The sequence below is a fragment of the Ptiloglossa arizonensis genome, chromosome 8, assembly GCF_051014685.1.
Source record: "Ptiloglossa arizonensis isolate GNS036 chromosome 8, iyPtiAriz1_principal, whole genome shotgun sequence".
NCBI classification, from domain to species: Eukaryota; Metazoa; Arthropoda; class Insecta; order Hymenoptera; family Colletidae; genus Ptiloglossa; species Ptiloglossa arizonensis.
In genome coordinates, this window is record NC_135055.1 from 6,556,974 (window position 1) to 6,569,514 (window position 12,541).

General features: G+C 32.7%; 3 protein-coding genes across 6 annotated transcripts in view; 2 read left to right on the plus strand and 1 right to left on the minus strand.

Annotated features, from left to right (window-relative positions):
• Positions 1–277: 277 nt before the first annotated feature.
• LOC143149916 (trophoblast glycoprotein-like) lies at positions 278–8,078 on the minus strand. Of its 3 annotated transcripts, none has more exons than XM_076317741.1 (7): positions 7,687–8,078; positions 2,848–2,933; positions 2,541–2,704; positions 2,216–2,474; positions 1,585–1,901; positions 1,125–1,495; positions 278–939 (listed from the first exon to the last, which is right to left on the minus strand). In XM_076317741.1, coding segments are annotated over exons 3-7 (1,191 nt in total). In that variant the 5' UTR covers positions 2,543–2,704; positions 2,848–2,933; positions 7,687–8,078; the 3' UTR covers positions 278–697. The 3 variants fall into 3 exon arrangements, with proteins under 3 accessions (XP_076173856.1, XP_076173857.1, XP_076173855.1); XM_076317742.1 differs by lacking the exon at positions 2,848–2,933 and adding an exon at positions 6,211–6,424; XM_076317740.1 differs by lacking the exon at positions 2,848–2,933.
• On the plus strand, positions 2,896–6,207 carry LOC143149915 (ATP-dependent DNA helicase Q5). Of its 2 annotated transcripts, none has more exons than XM_076317738.1 (10): positions 2,896–3,103; positions 3,381–3,505; positions 3,609–3,773; positions 3,837–4,013; positions 4,108–4,296; positions 4,361–4,466; positions 4,545–4,653; positions 4,742–4,969; positions 5,037–5,189; positions 5,275–6,207. In XM_076317738.1, exons 1-10 carry the CDS (start codon positions 2,998–3,000, stop codon positions 6,119–6,121), a joined length of 2,205 nt encoding a protein of 734 aa, XP_076173853.1. In that variant the 5' UTR covers positions 2,896–2,997; the 3' UTR covers positions 6,122–6,207. The 2 variants fall into 2 exon arrangements, with proteins under 2 accessions (XP_076173853.1, XP_076173854.1); XM_076317739.1 differs by having other exon boundaries at positions 3,089–3,103; positions 3,599–3,773.
• A 3,598-nt stretch (positions 8,079–11,676) lies between the features above and the next one.
• Positions 11,677–12,541, plus strand: part of Bbc (choline/ethanolaminephosphotransferase 1 bbc) — a 28,551-nt gene continuing 27,686 nt past the window's right edge. Inside the window, exon 1 of the mRNA XM_076319321.1 lies at positions 11,677–11,990. Within this exon, the coding sequence (XP_076175436.1) occupies positions 11,976–11,990 (15 nt within the window). The 5' untranslated portion in view covers positions 11,677–11,975. The remainder of the gene's footprint in view (positions 11,991–12,541) is intronic.

Consider the following 12,541-nt stretch of genomic DNA (forward strand, 5'->3'; position numbering starts at 1 on the left):
GAATGATGTTGGAATTGGTCCACATGTTTATAGCAATGGTGGTTGGTGGAAGAGTAGGAGGATTTGATAAGTGTAAGATTATATTGGAATGGCACGTACAGAAAAGTACATAAATTTGTATTTATTACATGACTGACAGAACTAAGAATGAAATTTCTTTAAATCTATAAAGTACTAGGCTACATGAGATAACAATGTTGCTACGAATTTCAGAGAAAATGTATTATGAAAAGTGATTTAATTTGTCATAAAAAATGAATAAAAATATAAATACAAGTATATATGTAACATTTATTCATCAGTGGACACGTTCGAGGCAATGTACAATAATGTTAAAATTCAACATTCTGTTCCAAGTTGTCAATTGCATTATGCAATCTAGTACAATAATGTAACAGTTTTAAAAGTAACATCTGCTCCCTCTTTTACTCTTGTTTTAAATGCTAAATTAATTTCTAAATCGAGCTATAAATATTGTTATCTTATTATAGTCGGTCTGTCTCAAGTAACATATAATAGTAAGAAAAGTATTTATGTATTTTACAATAGAAAAAGTGGAACTTCTCAACAGTTTAAAACAGTCTAGATTGTTAAGTATAAACGAATCAACGCTAACATCGATTATTATTAAATTTTCTCTATCATTCGAAATTAATAGATGTCTATATTTTATTTATACAATTTAATAAATCGATCGCTATACGTCCTCGCGGGAATCACCGGTTGCTATCGAGGTGTAGCGCACCCTTTTATTGACCGAATCTAATATCGGCTCGATTTTTTTTTGCAGTTTTGTACGTTGCACGTAAATTAGTGCACACACGAGTCCTACCAGCACCAACGAAAGGAAAAATAATAAGACGGTTGCACCATGTGGGGCTGACGAGAACAATTTCGGTGTGCAATTTTTGGTCTCATGAATTTCGTGTATTGCTTCACCTGTAAAAAATAATAATAATTAATAAATGAAAATTTGCATTAATATTTTACAATAGTATTATAAAGTGGTCTATTAAATTTTTATATCTGAAAAACTAGGTACGTAAATAAAGGATGTTACTATCCCACATCAGATATAAGTAGAGAACCACTCTTATATAGGTGACGAGAATCGTCCTAAGTACCTTCGTTACACTTCAAACTGCCCTTGTTACGAACGAATACTTTTGTCTTCTTCATCCATTTAATGAAGGGGTTGAGTTTGCAAGAACACTGTAACGGATTTCCGGTGAAGTCCACCGCTATACTTTGATTATGCTTAATAAGTGCATCCATTGCGTGAAGATCGCGTTCGAGGACTTTGACGAATTTGTTACGCTGAAGGTCTAAGAAACGCAGCTTGTGAAGACAAGATATGTTAAAGTGCAACGCAGTTAGTGCATTGTCGCCCAGATAGAGATCCAAAATATTTGGAAGATCGCAGAACACATTGGCGTCTCGGAATTCCGATATTTCGTTTTGTTCCAGGTGTAGCTTCATGAGTTGGGTTAAATTGCTACAAAAAAGTAAGAAAATGTACAATGCTTTAAGAAATACAAGTGTATTACACAAATATTTTACATACGCGTAAAATCTAAACAATACCTGTTCACAAAAATATCATGTAACGTAGCAGCAAGATCCCTCGGTGGACCATCCTCGAAAGCATCGGTCAAATGAAGTTCTAATAAAGACACAAAATTGGAGAATACTCTAGGATGACTCCTACCAGGATCTAATGAGAGTTTGTTGAAATCGAGAATAAGACGTTCGACACGTTGAACATGGTGATACGCCTTCCCTCGAATTTCCCTGATTTTATTTCTCGACATGTCGATTACACGCAAATTCGGTAAACTGTCCAGAGTGCCAAACACGTTCCAGGGTAATTCTTCCAAATAATTTCCCGTAAAAATGAGAACCTATTAGCATTTTACTTTTAGAATCTTTTGAAAGCTTTCTTAACTATTAATTTTATTAATTTCTGTACAATCGAGATAAAAACAAGTTATCACTCAGAGTCACTGAGAAACTATCTCCACTATAGTATCCTTGTTCCAAGTTCACTTAATCTCATTCAATAATCAGTAAACCTGATATAGAAGTTTGTAAATTTCAGTTTATCAGTAGCAAAATAGTCAAACAGATGTGGTGGGGGTAACCACTTGACGATCTTGAGCGGCCAATACCTTTATCATGACTTTGAAGAATTCATGTTAATTCAAAGTTCTCTTACTTGTGTTTTGTTTGGCAAGTGGGCCAAAGGTGTAGTGTCAAAAAATTTCGAATCAGTGCAATTAACAACATATTGGTGTTGATTCTCGTAACAAGTTTCCATACAGGAACAACGATTATCGAAAATTGATCCGCACGCTAATCTAGAAGACTCGAGGGTCTCCAACGAGTGCCAATTAGGATTGCTGCAATCATTGGACAGTTCAGCAGTGGACATGCATATTAGAAAGAATATTGCGTAAAATTTCTTCATTATGCACCTAAAACGTAAAGTGACTGTAAAATTCATATCAAACATCGTAAATAACAACTTTTTTACAACTTACATGCAGGTTCATCTGTCAAAGCAAGGCAAATATGACGAAAGTTTTTAGTCTAAAATCATTGTATTTACTTTTTTGTTTATTATAAAGTTAAATTTTCAGAAGCCAAAATTGTTTATACACTTTTTTGAAAGTTGTGTATAAATTTAATTTTCTTTTATCTCCGTCTAAAAAAGAAATAATTTACGTAAAACAGTGTCTAGAAATTCAAATAAATTTATTAATTTTATGTAATAAAAATATGTTTTAAAGTAAGAATCATGCGTTCAAAATTATAGCTTATGATTGGCTCATATAATTTGGGCGTTACCAATGAAATTCGTAGTTCCTCTTTCATCATCCGGTCAGGTTAGTTGCTTGCGGTTAAAGTATATAAAATTGAAGTTTTGAAAGTGTCTGAGAATAATTTTTATTTAATGAAAAATAATTTTTAATTAACTTAGCGATAAAGTGCTTAAAAATGAATTCTGAGGAATTAAATCTAATGAAAGTTTTACAATCTACGTTTGGTTACGAAAACTTCAAAAATACCGTTCAAAAAGAAGCCACTATCGCAATCAGCAAAGGTTAGTGTATTGCTTGTATTAAAACATTTTTTTAATTTAACTTTTTAACATAAAATTTACATTATTAATCAAACGCATTTTCTCTGATTATATACGTATTAAGAGATTTGTTTTAATAAAGCAAATATTTTTCAAAATTTTGAGTTTATATTAAGTATGTTTACCTTTTGCATTTGATAATATAATAGTTTATCGAAAAAGAAATTTTAATGAATTTTATTTCATTAAATTTGATTCAATGTAAACTTTAGTTAATGTAACTAATATAAAATTATAGGTACAAAATGTGTCTGCATATCTATGCCTCCTGGGTTTGGTAGATCCCTTTGTTTCCAATTGCCAGCCATTTTACAAAAGGGTAAAGTCAGTATTGTTTTTTCTCCAAAGTTATCTTTTATGAAGGTAAAGATTGTAGTATTTAAATTATATATCAGCAACACATTGTGTATTCCTTAAGTGTCACAATTACTCTTATTGTCATTTGTTAATATTCAGATGTTTTCAGAAAGAGGTTGATTTCTTAAGGAGTAAACAGATTAATGCACGTTTATTAAGTGCAACTACATACCCAAAAGAACAAAAAAAAATTTTAAATGATTTAACATCCAATTCTCCTACAATAGTGTTATTATATAGCACAATTGAAGTAGCTATGTGCACATACTTTCAGGTACATCTATAAGATTTTCTTGTACCGAAATATCCGTAAATTAACTTAAGCATACATTGACAGAGACTTGTACATTTATTAAGGCAACGTAATATATTGTCATATATTGTATTTAATGAGGCACATTGTTTAAGTAAATGGGGATATGAATATACAGTTAGTTACAAAGAAATAAATTCACTTAATAAGATATATAAATATATTCCCAAAATTGCGGTAACTACAACTGTTATAGATAAGGTAATTACTTAAAATTAACTGTAAATAAATTACATTTTTATTCGTCATTCTTTTTTTAAACATTGGACTCATGTTTATTAAAAAATCTTGACAGGTACTTGAAGACATTTGTAAACTGTTGACACTGAAAACTCCTAAAATATTTAAACTACCAATGCAACAAATCAATGTACAGTATGATGTATGGTTTTTAGACATACTTTCCTCGCCATTTCATCATCTTAAAAATTTTATGATAGAAGTACTTGGCTACTTTTATCATAAAGATTCCCCTCATTATAAGGTAACTCAATTTATTCTTTCATGACCCTACAAGATACATATTTATAAGGATTATTTATACTCAGATGCATGAAGGATTTGCCATTGTTTACTGTAGGGAAGAAGTCACTGCTGAGTTGATAAAAGATAAGTTAAATACTTTTGGCATACCTACACTTGCATACCATTACAGTAAGCACATTATTATATAACTTATTAAGATGTTTTTTATTTTAAATTTCAAAAATATAAATGTGTGACTTATTGTAGAATTAAATAATAGCACACGACGTAACATAGAAAATAAGTGGATATCCGGAGAAGCTCGCATTATTACTACTACATATGATTATGGATTTATTCATAAACAACCAGTCAGGTCTGCACATATTGTTTTATAATAAAATGCACAACATGTGACACTAATATGCAGCTGCAACTGACTTGTATAATATTTACTTAATTAGATGCATAGTTTATTGGACAGTACCTGAAAACATTGCCAAATATTATAGAGAATCTGCACAAACATGTAAGGATAGTGGTCTTGCATTTTGTAGAATCTATTTTAGCATAAAGGAATATTCTTCAGTAAAGTTGGTTATTGAAAATCACAGAATAATGAAAGATCCAGAGCATATTGAGAACCGATTAAGCGAGTACAACAAACTTGTTTCCTATTGTCTGTTAATAAAGTAAGACATTTTAATTAATCAGATTTAACTTATACGATAACAAAATTACATGTAAAATTGTGTACAGATGTCGTCATACAGTTATTGGCGAATATTTTGGATATTTAATGCAGCCTTGCGAAATGAACTGTGATGTTTGTCAAGACAATAAAATTGTAAAAATCAGAACCCTCAACTTTATTACGCATTCCGACAGCATAGGGGGAGTTAAATATGACATGTAAGTATTACCCATGTAGAGACAGCTATGTATAAAAATATAGAACTTACACATTTGATTAATGCAAATGTTTTATAATTCTTAGCTGTGATGTAAACAAGAATTTAAAAAAAGAACAAATTGTAGAAGATAATAATGATCAATTAGAAGAAATTTCGGAAAATAAATTTTGCGCGTTCGAAATTATACGCAAAAAAAATGCTATTGACGAGAATAGTGAAAAAGAGATTGTGCAATCTAATGATAACTTAACAAGCAAGAAGCAAAAACCGTCGTCCAGCGAAAGTAGTTCACGCGCTGCACAATTACCCGTAAAGGATTCTGTACAAACTATTACAGAGGGTACAGTAAAATGCGCGAAACATTCAAACAAAATACGTACGAGCATATTCGCGACAACGCAGTTTACGGTAGATGAGAACAATTTTAACAAACAGACGATATTGTGGGAATCGTGTAGTTCTAGAAATAATATTCAAAAAGATTCAGAAAAACAAATGAATAACACTCAGGTTTTCAGTAAAAGCAGTGAATCAAAAAATGAGTCGAAAATTGAAAATGTAAATACCGTCGGTAGCACACAAAGGATTGAAAAAAAGGACCAAATTTTAGAGAGTGATTTTTGTGAAATTATCAATGTTATCGTTAAGGCGAAAGAACAAACTAGAAAACGAAAGGAATTTTGTGACGTTGTGGACACGCGTTTCGACGAATTCGAGCCAAAAAGAAGGAAATCGAGAACCGAAAATAAACTAACCAACGTGACACGAATACAGAGAGACAGAAGAACTTCCGATCGGGATAAACGCGTGGAACGCATCAAGGATGATGTAAATGAAAGCGTGTCGCGTGACCTAACAACAGTAAAATATTTGATGAATAAGTACAAGTTGAACAAAGATTCGATAACTCTGGTGCCGCTTAGAAAATGACATGAGTTTAAATTAATGTATTTATAAAAATGTAAAAAGAATTTGAAAAATAAAAATAGTAATGTTGTTTATTTTTTATAGATACATACTGACTAATGTATCAATGGTTCCTATTCACTTAAATATGTGTCTTCAAAACAAATATCTTTGCTCGATCAAAAATTTTTCAATGTCTGAACCTGTGTCATCCGGGTTTTACATTACCCGTACTAGTAAATATTGCGTCATCCGTGTTCTATGAACCCTGCCATCATTTTAGCCTTCGGTCTTTTTCTCCACAATCTTCATAATGTTTGCTTTATACTATAAGACATACTTCTGTTAAAAAATCCATCAAATTCAATACAACATTGCAGTTTTGGGCTTATTTAGTTGCATCTCAGTGTCGGCTGAACATTTACGCAAGTTAATTAACGATTAGATTCAATTCCATAATATTATAACTTTTTGTTCCATAATTTTATACTACTACTTTTACATGATTTTTTTTTTCATTTTGATGCACAATTGAACGATAATAAAAATTGGAAAAAGGATTTATTTGAACATTTTTTTCGAAATAACGTGATTTGTACAATACACGACAACTTTGCAGGTGTCGTTACGGGCGATATATGTAAATAATTGACGAATGAGATGCAAAAAAACTGATTTAGAACTTAGGTCCTTCGTCAGTAAATACGTTAAATATTGAAGACAAATTATTGGGTAGAATTTTTAAAAATTATCTTATATTTGATTGAAGTTGTTGGTCAATATCCGTCAATATGCTAAACTATGTTTGCAATAAAAGATAGTATGTAATACTACACTTATCGCTTAGTATCCTTATTACCATTTTAATTATTTTTTAATACAAATTAAACTTTATCGTCTCAATAGTAAGACCAAAGTAGGTCGACGAGTCATACTCCTCGTAAAACATCGAACTTGCTCACCCACGCAACAGGTGATATCAAGCATAAAATATTGTAGAAGAAACTGTGTCAACGAAAATATTGTCGATGCGCGATTTGCATTGAAATATTTATACAAAATACTATATATACCATACTATTGTATACAGAAGATTTAATATTCTGAATGATATAGTATAATACTTTGTGTGTCATATACAGTACTGTGTTCCATACATTATATTTTAAATTGAATTGTATGTACTACATATATTACAGTATTATTACACTGTTGCGAATGACCACTTATCACCTATTATATCACCAATGACATATCACACGACGGAAGATCTACTTTTCACTATTTCTTAAAATGTTCGATGCAAACAAAAATTTTCATTCTGTATTCACTTTAAATCCACAATATACTCGGCTCGGAGAAACGTAACGAAATATTTTTACGGAGAAACACGATACTTATAGAATCAAAAGAACCGCAACTTGAATCCGTGAGTGATCTCATTTTTCGTCTACGAGAAATTAAAAAGTACCCGATATCGCTTCTAGCCCCGTGTCGCGTAAAAAAAAGCGAATAAACGATAACGAGAGGAGACACGGCTCTCAAGTTTCTCGAAAAAATAAACAATTATTCGGACACGTCGTACTCACCGTTTTGTGACAAGAGAAAGAGCAAGAGGAGACGAGATCGTGATTCATCCGAGTGTCCGAGTTCACCGGCGAATTTCTCTGTCGTCGAAGGAATCTCGCCGCTCGCGTCACTCGCTGGACCCAGGACAATCGTGTCGCGTGGTGGTACGTGCCGGATTTCGTGTAACACCGAAAATATCGGGCGTTTCGTGAGTGCTGCGTAGCAACCCGATCTCTTCTTAAATTTCACCGAAGAAGCAGTCACGCTGCTCCGTTGTGCTCGTGTCGGTGGAAGGCAACCTGTTGGAGGAAGCGCGGCGTCTGAAACGAGTCACGAGATGCTCAAAATAATCGAGACAGGCTGGAACGAAGCGGAAAAGTGGACGTCTCTCCGCTACGCGACGGACAGTATTGCTTCGAGGCACTCCGGACGTAGCAGCCGCACCTGTACTCCCTCCTTCCAACCCTTCCTACATCTTTCCTCGCTTTCTCCTCGTTCCTTCTTCTTCCTCGAACGGTGGTTTGCGCTTTTCTCCCTGTCTCTCAATTTCTCTCTTTCCCGATTTGTTTTTTTCTCTCCCTAGGGCTTCGGAGGTCGACCGAATTGAGATCGTCGTGCGCGCGCGCCCCCCTTCCCTCTCGAAATGTTTCGTGGATTGTACTTTTGTGTTTGTGTGTGTGTATAAATATTAAGACGATACGCGCGGTAAGCAGTGAACACAGCCGAATATTTTGAATTCGATGGGAAAATTTCTTCGTGAATGAAGAAATCGTAATTCGTAAATAGAATTATACGAATAATTTACATTCTATTCGCATTCGTACAAGGTTAGCGATATTTAAGATGTGAAGAAGAGAAGATAAAGCATGGTCTCAATAGGTCTTGGTTCGTCCATTGTATCAATTATTGTAGTAACGAATGGCCTGTTGTCACCTGAATGTGCACCACAGAGTTCAGTATATAGTGTAGTCGAACCACGATCAACTGGTCGCTCAAGGCCACTAAGCAATTACGCCACACCCGACCTCCACCATACCGTTTGCTTACTCTGTAAACCTATGGGTAGGCACTGTTAAGCTGACACTTGCATAGAATCGTTCTTGGTGCGGTGTATAGTCAGCGAAGCAGTCTTGAACAGTAAATTTTCATTTAACGAGTATAGTTTTCACTTGAAAAACTCATTGTCTAATATTTTAATTGTAACTCTCCCAAAAGTGGATCGAAAGATCTATAATACCGCGGTTATAGATTGAATTGTACAGAAATTATGTTTCTAATGGAAACGTTGTGAAGTGCGTAAGTCGGTATGTAAAATGATTTCTAATCGACTTAAGAATTAATTACGGAAGTTTCAATGAGGACAAGGTCTTACAATAACTATTTTAGTTACGCTTAAGCTCCTTTTTCTAATGCTCCATCAAGGATACGATTTATATTACGATCGAACGAATGCTGTTAATAATTAATTTCTTGATTTTGTGTTTTAACTTACTTTTGATAGAATTCTGGAAATTAAACGTTCAAACCTGATAAACGCGATTACACGTTATTTTTAGTCTGCAAGGGACTTCCGCTTGTTTCAGGTATTAAACGCACCGCCCCTGTTAGACTTTGTTTGCTATTCACAAGTGTGATAAGTAGCAAAGAATTGGATTGTACTTGGAAACTCTTTGTTCTTTTAACTACGTATTTTTAGCTTGTACTAAAAATATAAAAATTATGTGTGTCCTAAAATTGGAACAATGGTGAGGAGGATATATAATACTTGGGTTGTAGTGGACGCTTCGGCGAGTACCGTGAATTTAAATGAATCGTAAGGATATATAAACTATAGTCGACATGACCTGAAATATTAAATAAAGTATTTGTATGCGTCAATGCGTTTGCATGGTCGTGATTGTTATTCTAATTTTGCACGACGCTTCCGTGAACTACTGTAGAAAACAATTTCTGAAACTTTATTCTACAAAATGTATTTTTCGTACCATTACAGGTGCAATCTACTTTAAGAGGTTTCAAGTGTGTAAAACTAAATAGAACACAAAGCCATTAATTCGTTTTGTTTAAGAGAAATACTACATAACGTATGAATTCTCTTCGACTGGATATGTTACTAGTTGCATGTGTTAAACTTTATAAGAATTTATCAGTTCCATAACAGATTACTTAGTAAATATATATTATTTTATTGTAACATATTTGGGTCAATACCACTTAAATAAAAAATGCAAAATAATATTTTCAAATGTTTTGAGAATAAATTCTCAAAATGTTTTGATACTTCTTATAACAATCTTTTCATTGAATTGATATCCTATTGTTATGTATGTGCATATATTTAATAAATAGTTTAATAGATAGACAGATAACTCATTTAGTAAATAATCTTTATTGTCATTAACTATAGGTTACACAGCCATGGTTATAAATACGTGTGGCACACGAAAATAATGTTAAGTATAAAATTTACGGTACTGACGTTACATTTTTAATATTACTTTTTTTTTCGTTTTAAATGTCGAGTTTGTGCATAATTTTTTTTTTAATTTCGTAAAGTTCACATTGCCAGAAAATGTGCTCAATTGTAGCTGGTCCTAATCTGCATTTACAGAGATCGCTATTAACAATATGACATTTATATAAACTATTGTCCAAAGATGTATAGTTATTTCGTATGCAATTGATTGATATTATAAATTTTCTTGAAAGGTTTGGAACGTCAACTAATCAAGCTTTTTTTAATATAAAACTTCACAATAATCTATACCTTTATTTTTATTTTCAGCAAAAATCAATAAATCTTTTTCATTTTCTTGATTACAAATAAGTTTATATTTATTAATAAAAGCGATAAATGGAATCTCGATATTTAGCAGAGTACTCAAAATTTTTAATTACAATGCTATTGCTGTACATCTGTTTAAGGATAAATTTATATCTTAAATACGACAATTGCTCACAAAATCATTTAATAAACTAATTTTATTGCACAAATAGTATAAATGGTGTAATATGTGACAACTCGCCCAAATTTATAGAAGAATAGTTTCTATTTTCGTCGCTAGATGTCGACATAAGGACTATATTCATATTCTAGCAGGACTCTAATTGGATAGAACCACAATGATAATATAAAGGGACGAGCATTCTACATTTAGTACCTTTACCGACTTCAGTCGTTCAATCGAATATAGTTCCTAGAATCACCATATTTATACGAAGAGGTCACTCCACATCAGTAAAATTTTACGAAATAAATATTTTTGTTTCTCACAATTTCCACTGTTTTACCTGGGGTTTCTAATTGCTAGTAAAACAATGTATTTTCATCATACTTAGTTTCAATTCCTACACCTAATGCGCCTGATATATTCTGGTCAGTATCGATAAAATTACATACAAAGTTCTGTGTACCGACGAAATATACGTGGATATAAAATACACGACGTATCTAACGAGAATTCAAGTCACACGACCTGTTATACCGATCTTAAAAGGTATCAGTGATTTGTAGCGCACTCTGTATTCAGAAATGTGTTCTAGTCATACAATATGTGTCAGATATTGCAGGTAACGTTTTTTCGTGTTACAGAGTTCTAGAGTTCCCTTAGCATTTCAGTGTCATGTCCATTGTTATCAATTTAAAAAGGTATAAAATTGGAGCCGTAAGAGGGGTAAGAATTAAAAATGTATGTCGATTGTTACTTATTTGAAATAAGTTGAAACCGAAATTAATTTGAATTTTGTGGGCATCTTAAAAATTCATATCAGATTTCATCATTCGTAACACTAATTCTAATTGTGATAAATTCGAAATATCAATAAAAACCGCGAATTGCCCAGCATCGATGAGTGAGGGACACGACTGATACATGTTTATACGTGTCAATATATCGTGCCGGTTAAGAAACATACTAACTACATAAGTACAGACGAGTACAGTGACAAAACAGTAACACTAATGACCTATCGTCGGATAAAAATCCGAAGAGAGCTATTTGTTGCAGCCTTCTCTTGAGATAGTTTGTCTAGGTCTCTTCGACATACCAGTTTCTTCTTTCTTCGGGCGGCACTGCCCAATCTGAAACTCCTAAGCCCGAGTTTCAGTGCAGCACGCGTGCAATCGTGCAAGCGGTTCCAGGAACCGTGCGGTCGTGCAATGCACGCGTGAAAAATCTCGAGCGTAACGTTCGTTTCAATGCCTAACATTGCGACCGTGCCCGCGAAAACTAAAGCAGAGAAATTTAAAGAATAGAAAGCAACGCCAGAAGCAAATGGAAGGTTTCGATATCTGAGCTTATCAAACAACATGCACACTCTAAGAGTACGTATCAATTTCTTGAAACTGTCTGACAAAGGCTGGCGACTATTCCGTGTATGTATTCATAATAAGCATAAGAATTTATTACGAAGCTCTTTAAGGAAAAAAAAACTTCTGCAAATTCAGTACAAGAAAACAGTCCTTTTTTATGACATTTATTTTTATAATATTTACTTTTATAGTATTCATTTCTATAATCATTTTTATTAGTCATTTTTACAACATTCATTTTTATTCATATTTTTCTAAATTTTAAGGAAAACTTATAGGGCGAGAAATATTGCATTATATAGAAATGAAAATAACTCATCAGTTCCTTTAATTGTATATTGAACTCTTTGAACATCTTTTGTAACATTTACTTGCATATTGTACATATGTTGCAAATAAACGTACACTTAGAAATTGTGTATATGAGTGTTAAATGTATAATATTTCATTCTGTCTTTAAATTCGTAAAATATGGCAAATGTAATACCATTTGTTATTGCATAAATATTTAAAAGTGCGCAGGACAGAGTAGATTTTTTATGGATAATCCCAAAGAATTAATT

Excerpts from the sequence above, each read along its gene's own strand:
- LOC143149915 (XM_076317738.1), top strand. The coding sequence starts at position 2,998 with ATGAATTCTGAGGAATTAAATCTAATGAAAGTTTTACAATCTACGTTT. Across the intron at positions 4,014-4,107 it reads CTACAACTGTTATAGATAAG|GTACTTGAAGACATTTGTAA; the intron begins GTAATTACTTAA and ends AAATCTTGACAG. Across the intron at positions 5,190-5,274 it reads GGGGGAGTTAAATATGACAT|CTGTGATGTAAACAAGAATT; the intron begins GTAAGTATTACC and ends TATAATTCTTAG.
- LOC143149916 (XM_076317740.1), bottom strand. Across the intron at positions 1,496-1,584 it reads CATGATATTTTTGTGAACAG|CAATTTAACCCAACTCATGA; the intron begins GTATTGTTTAGA and ends ACTTTTTTGTAG. Across the intron at positions 940-1,124 it reads CAGTTTGAAGTGTAACGAAG|GTGAAGCAATACACGAAATT; the intron begins GTACTTAGGACG and ends TATTTTTTACAG.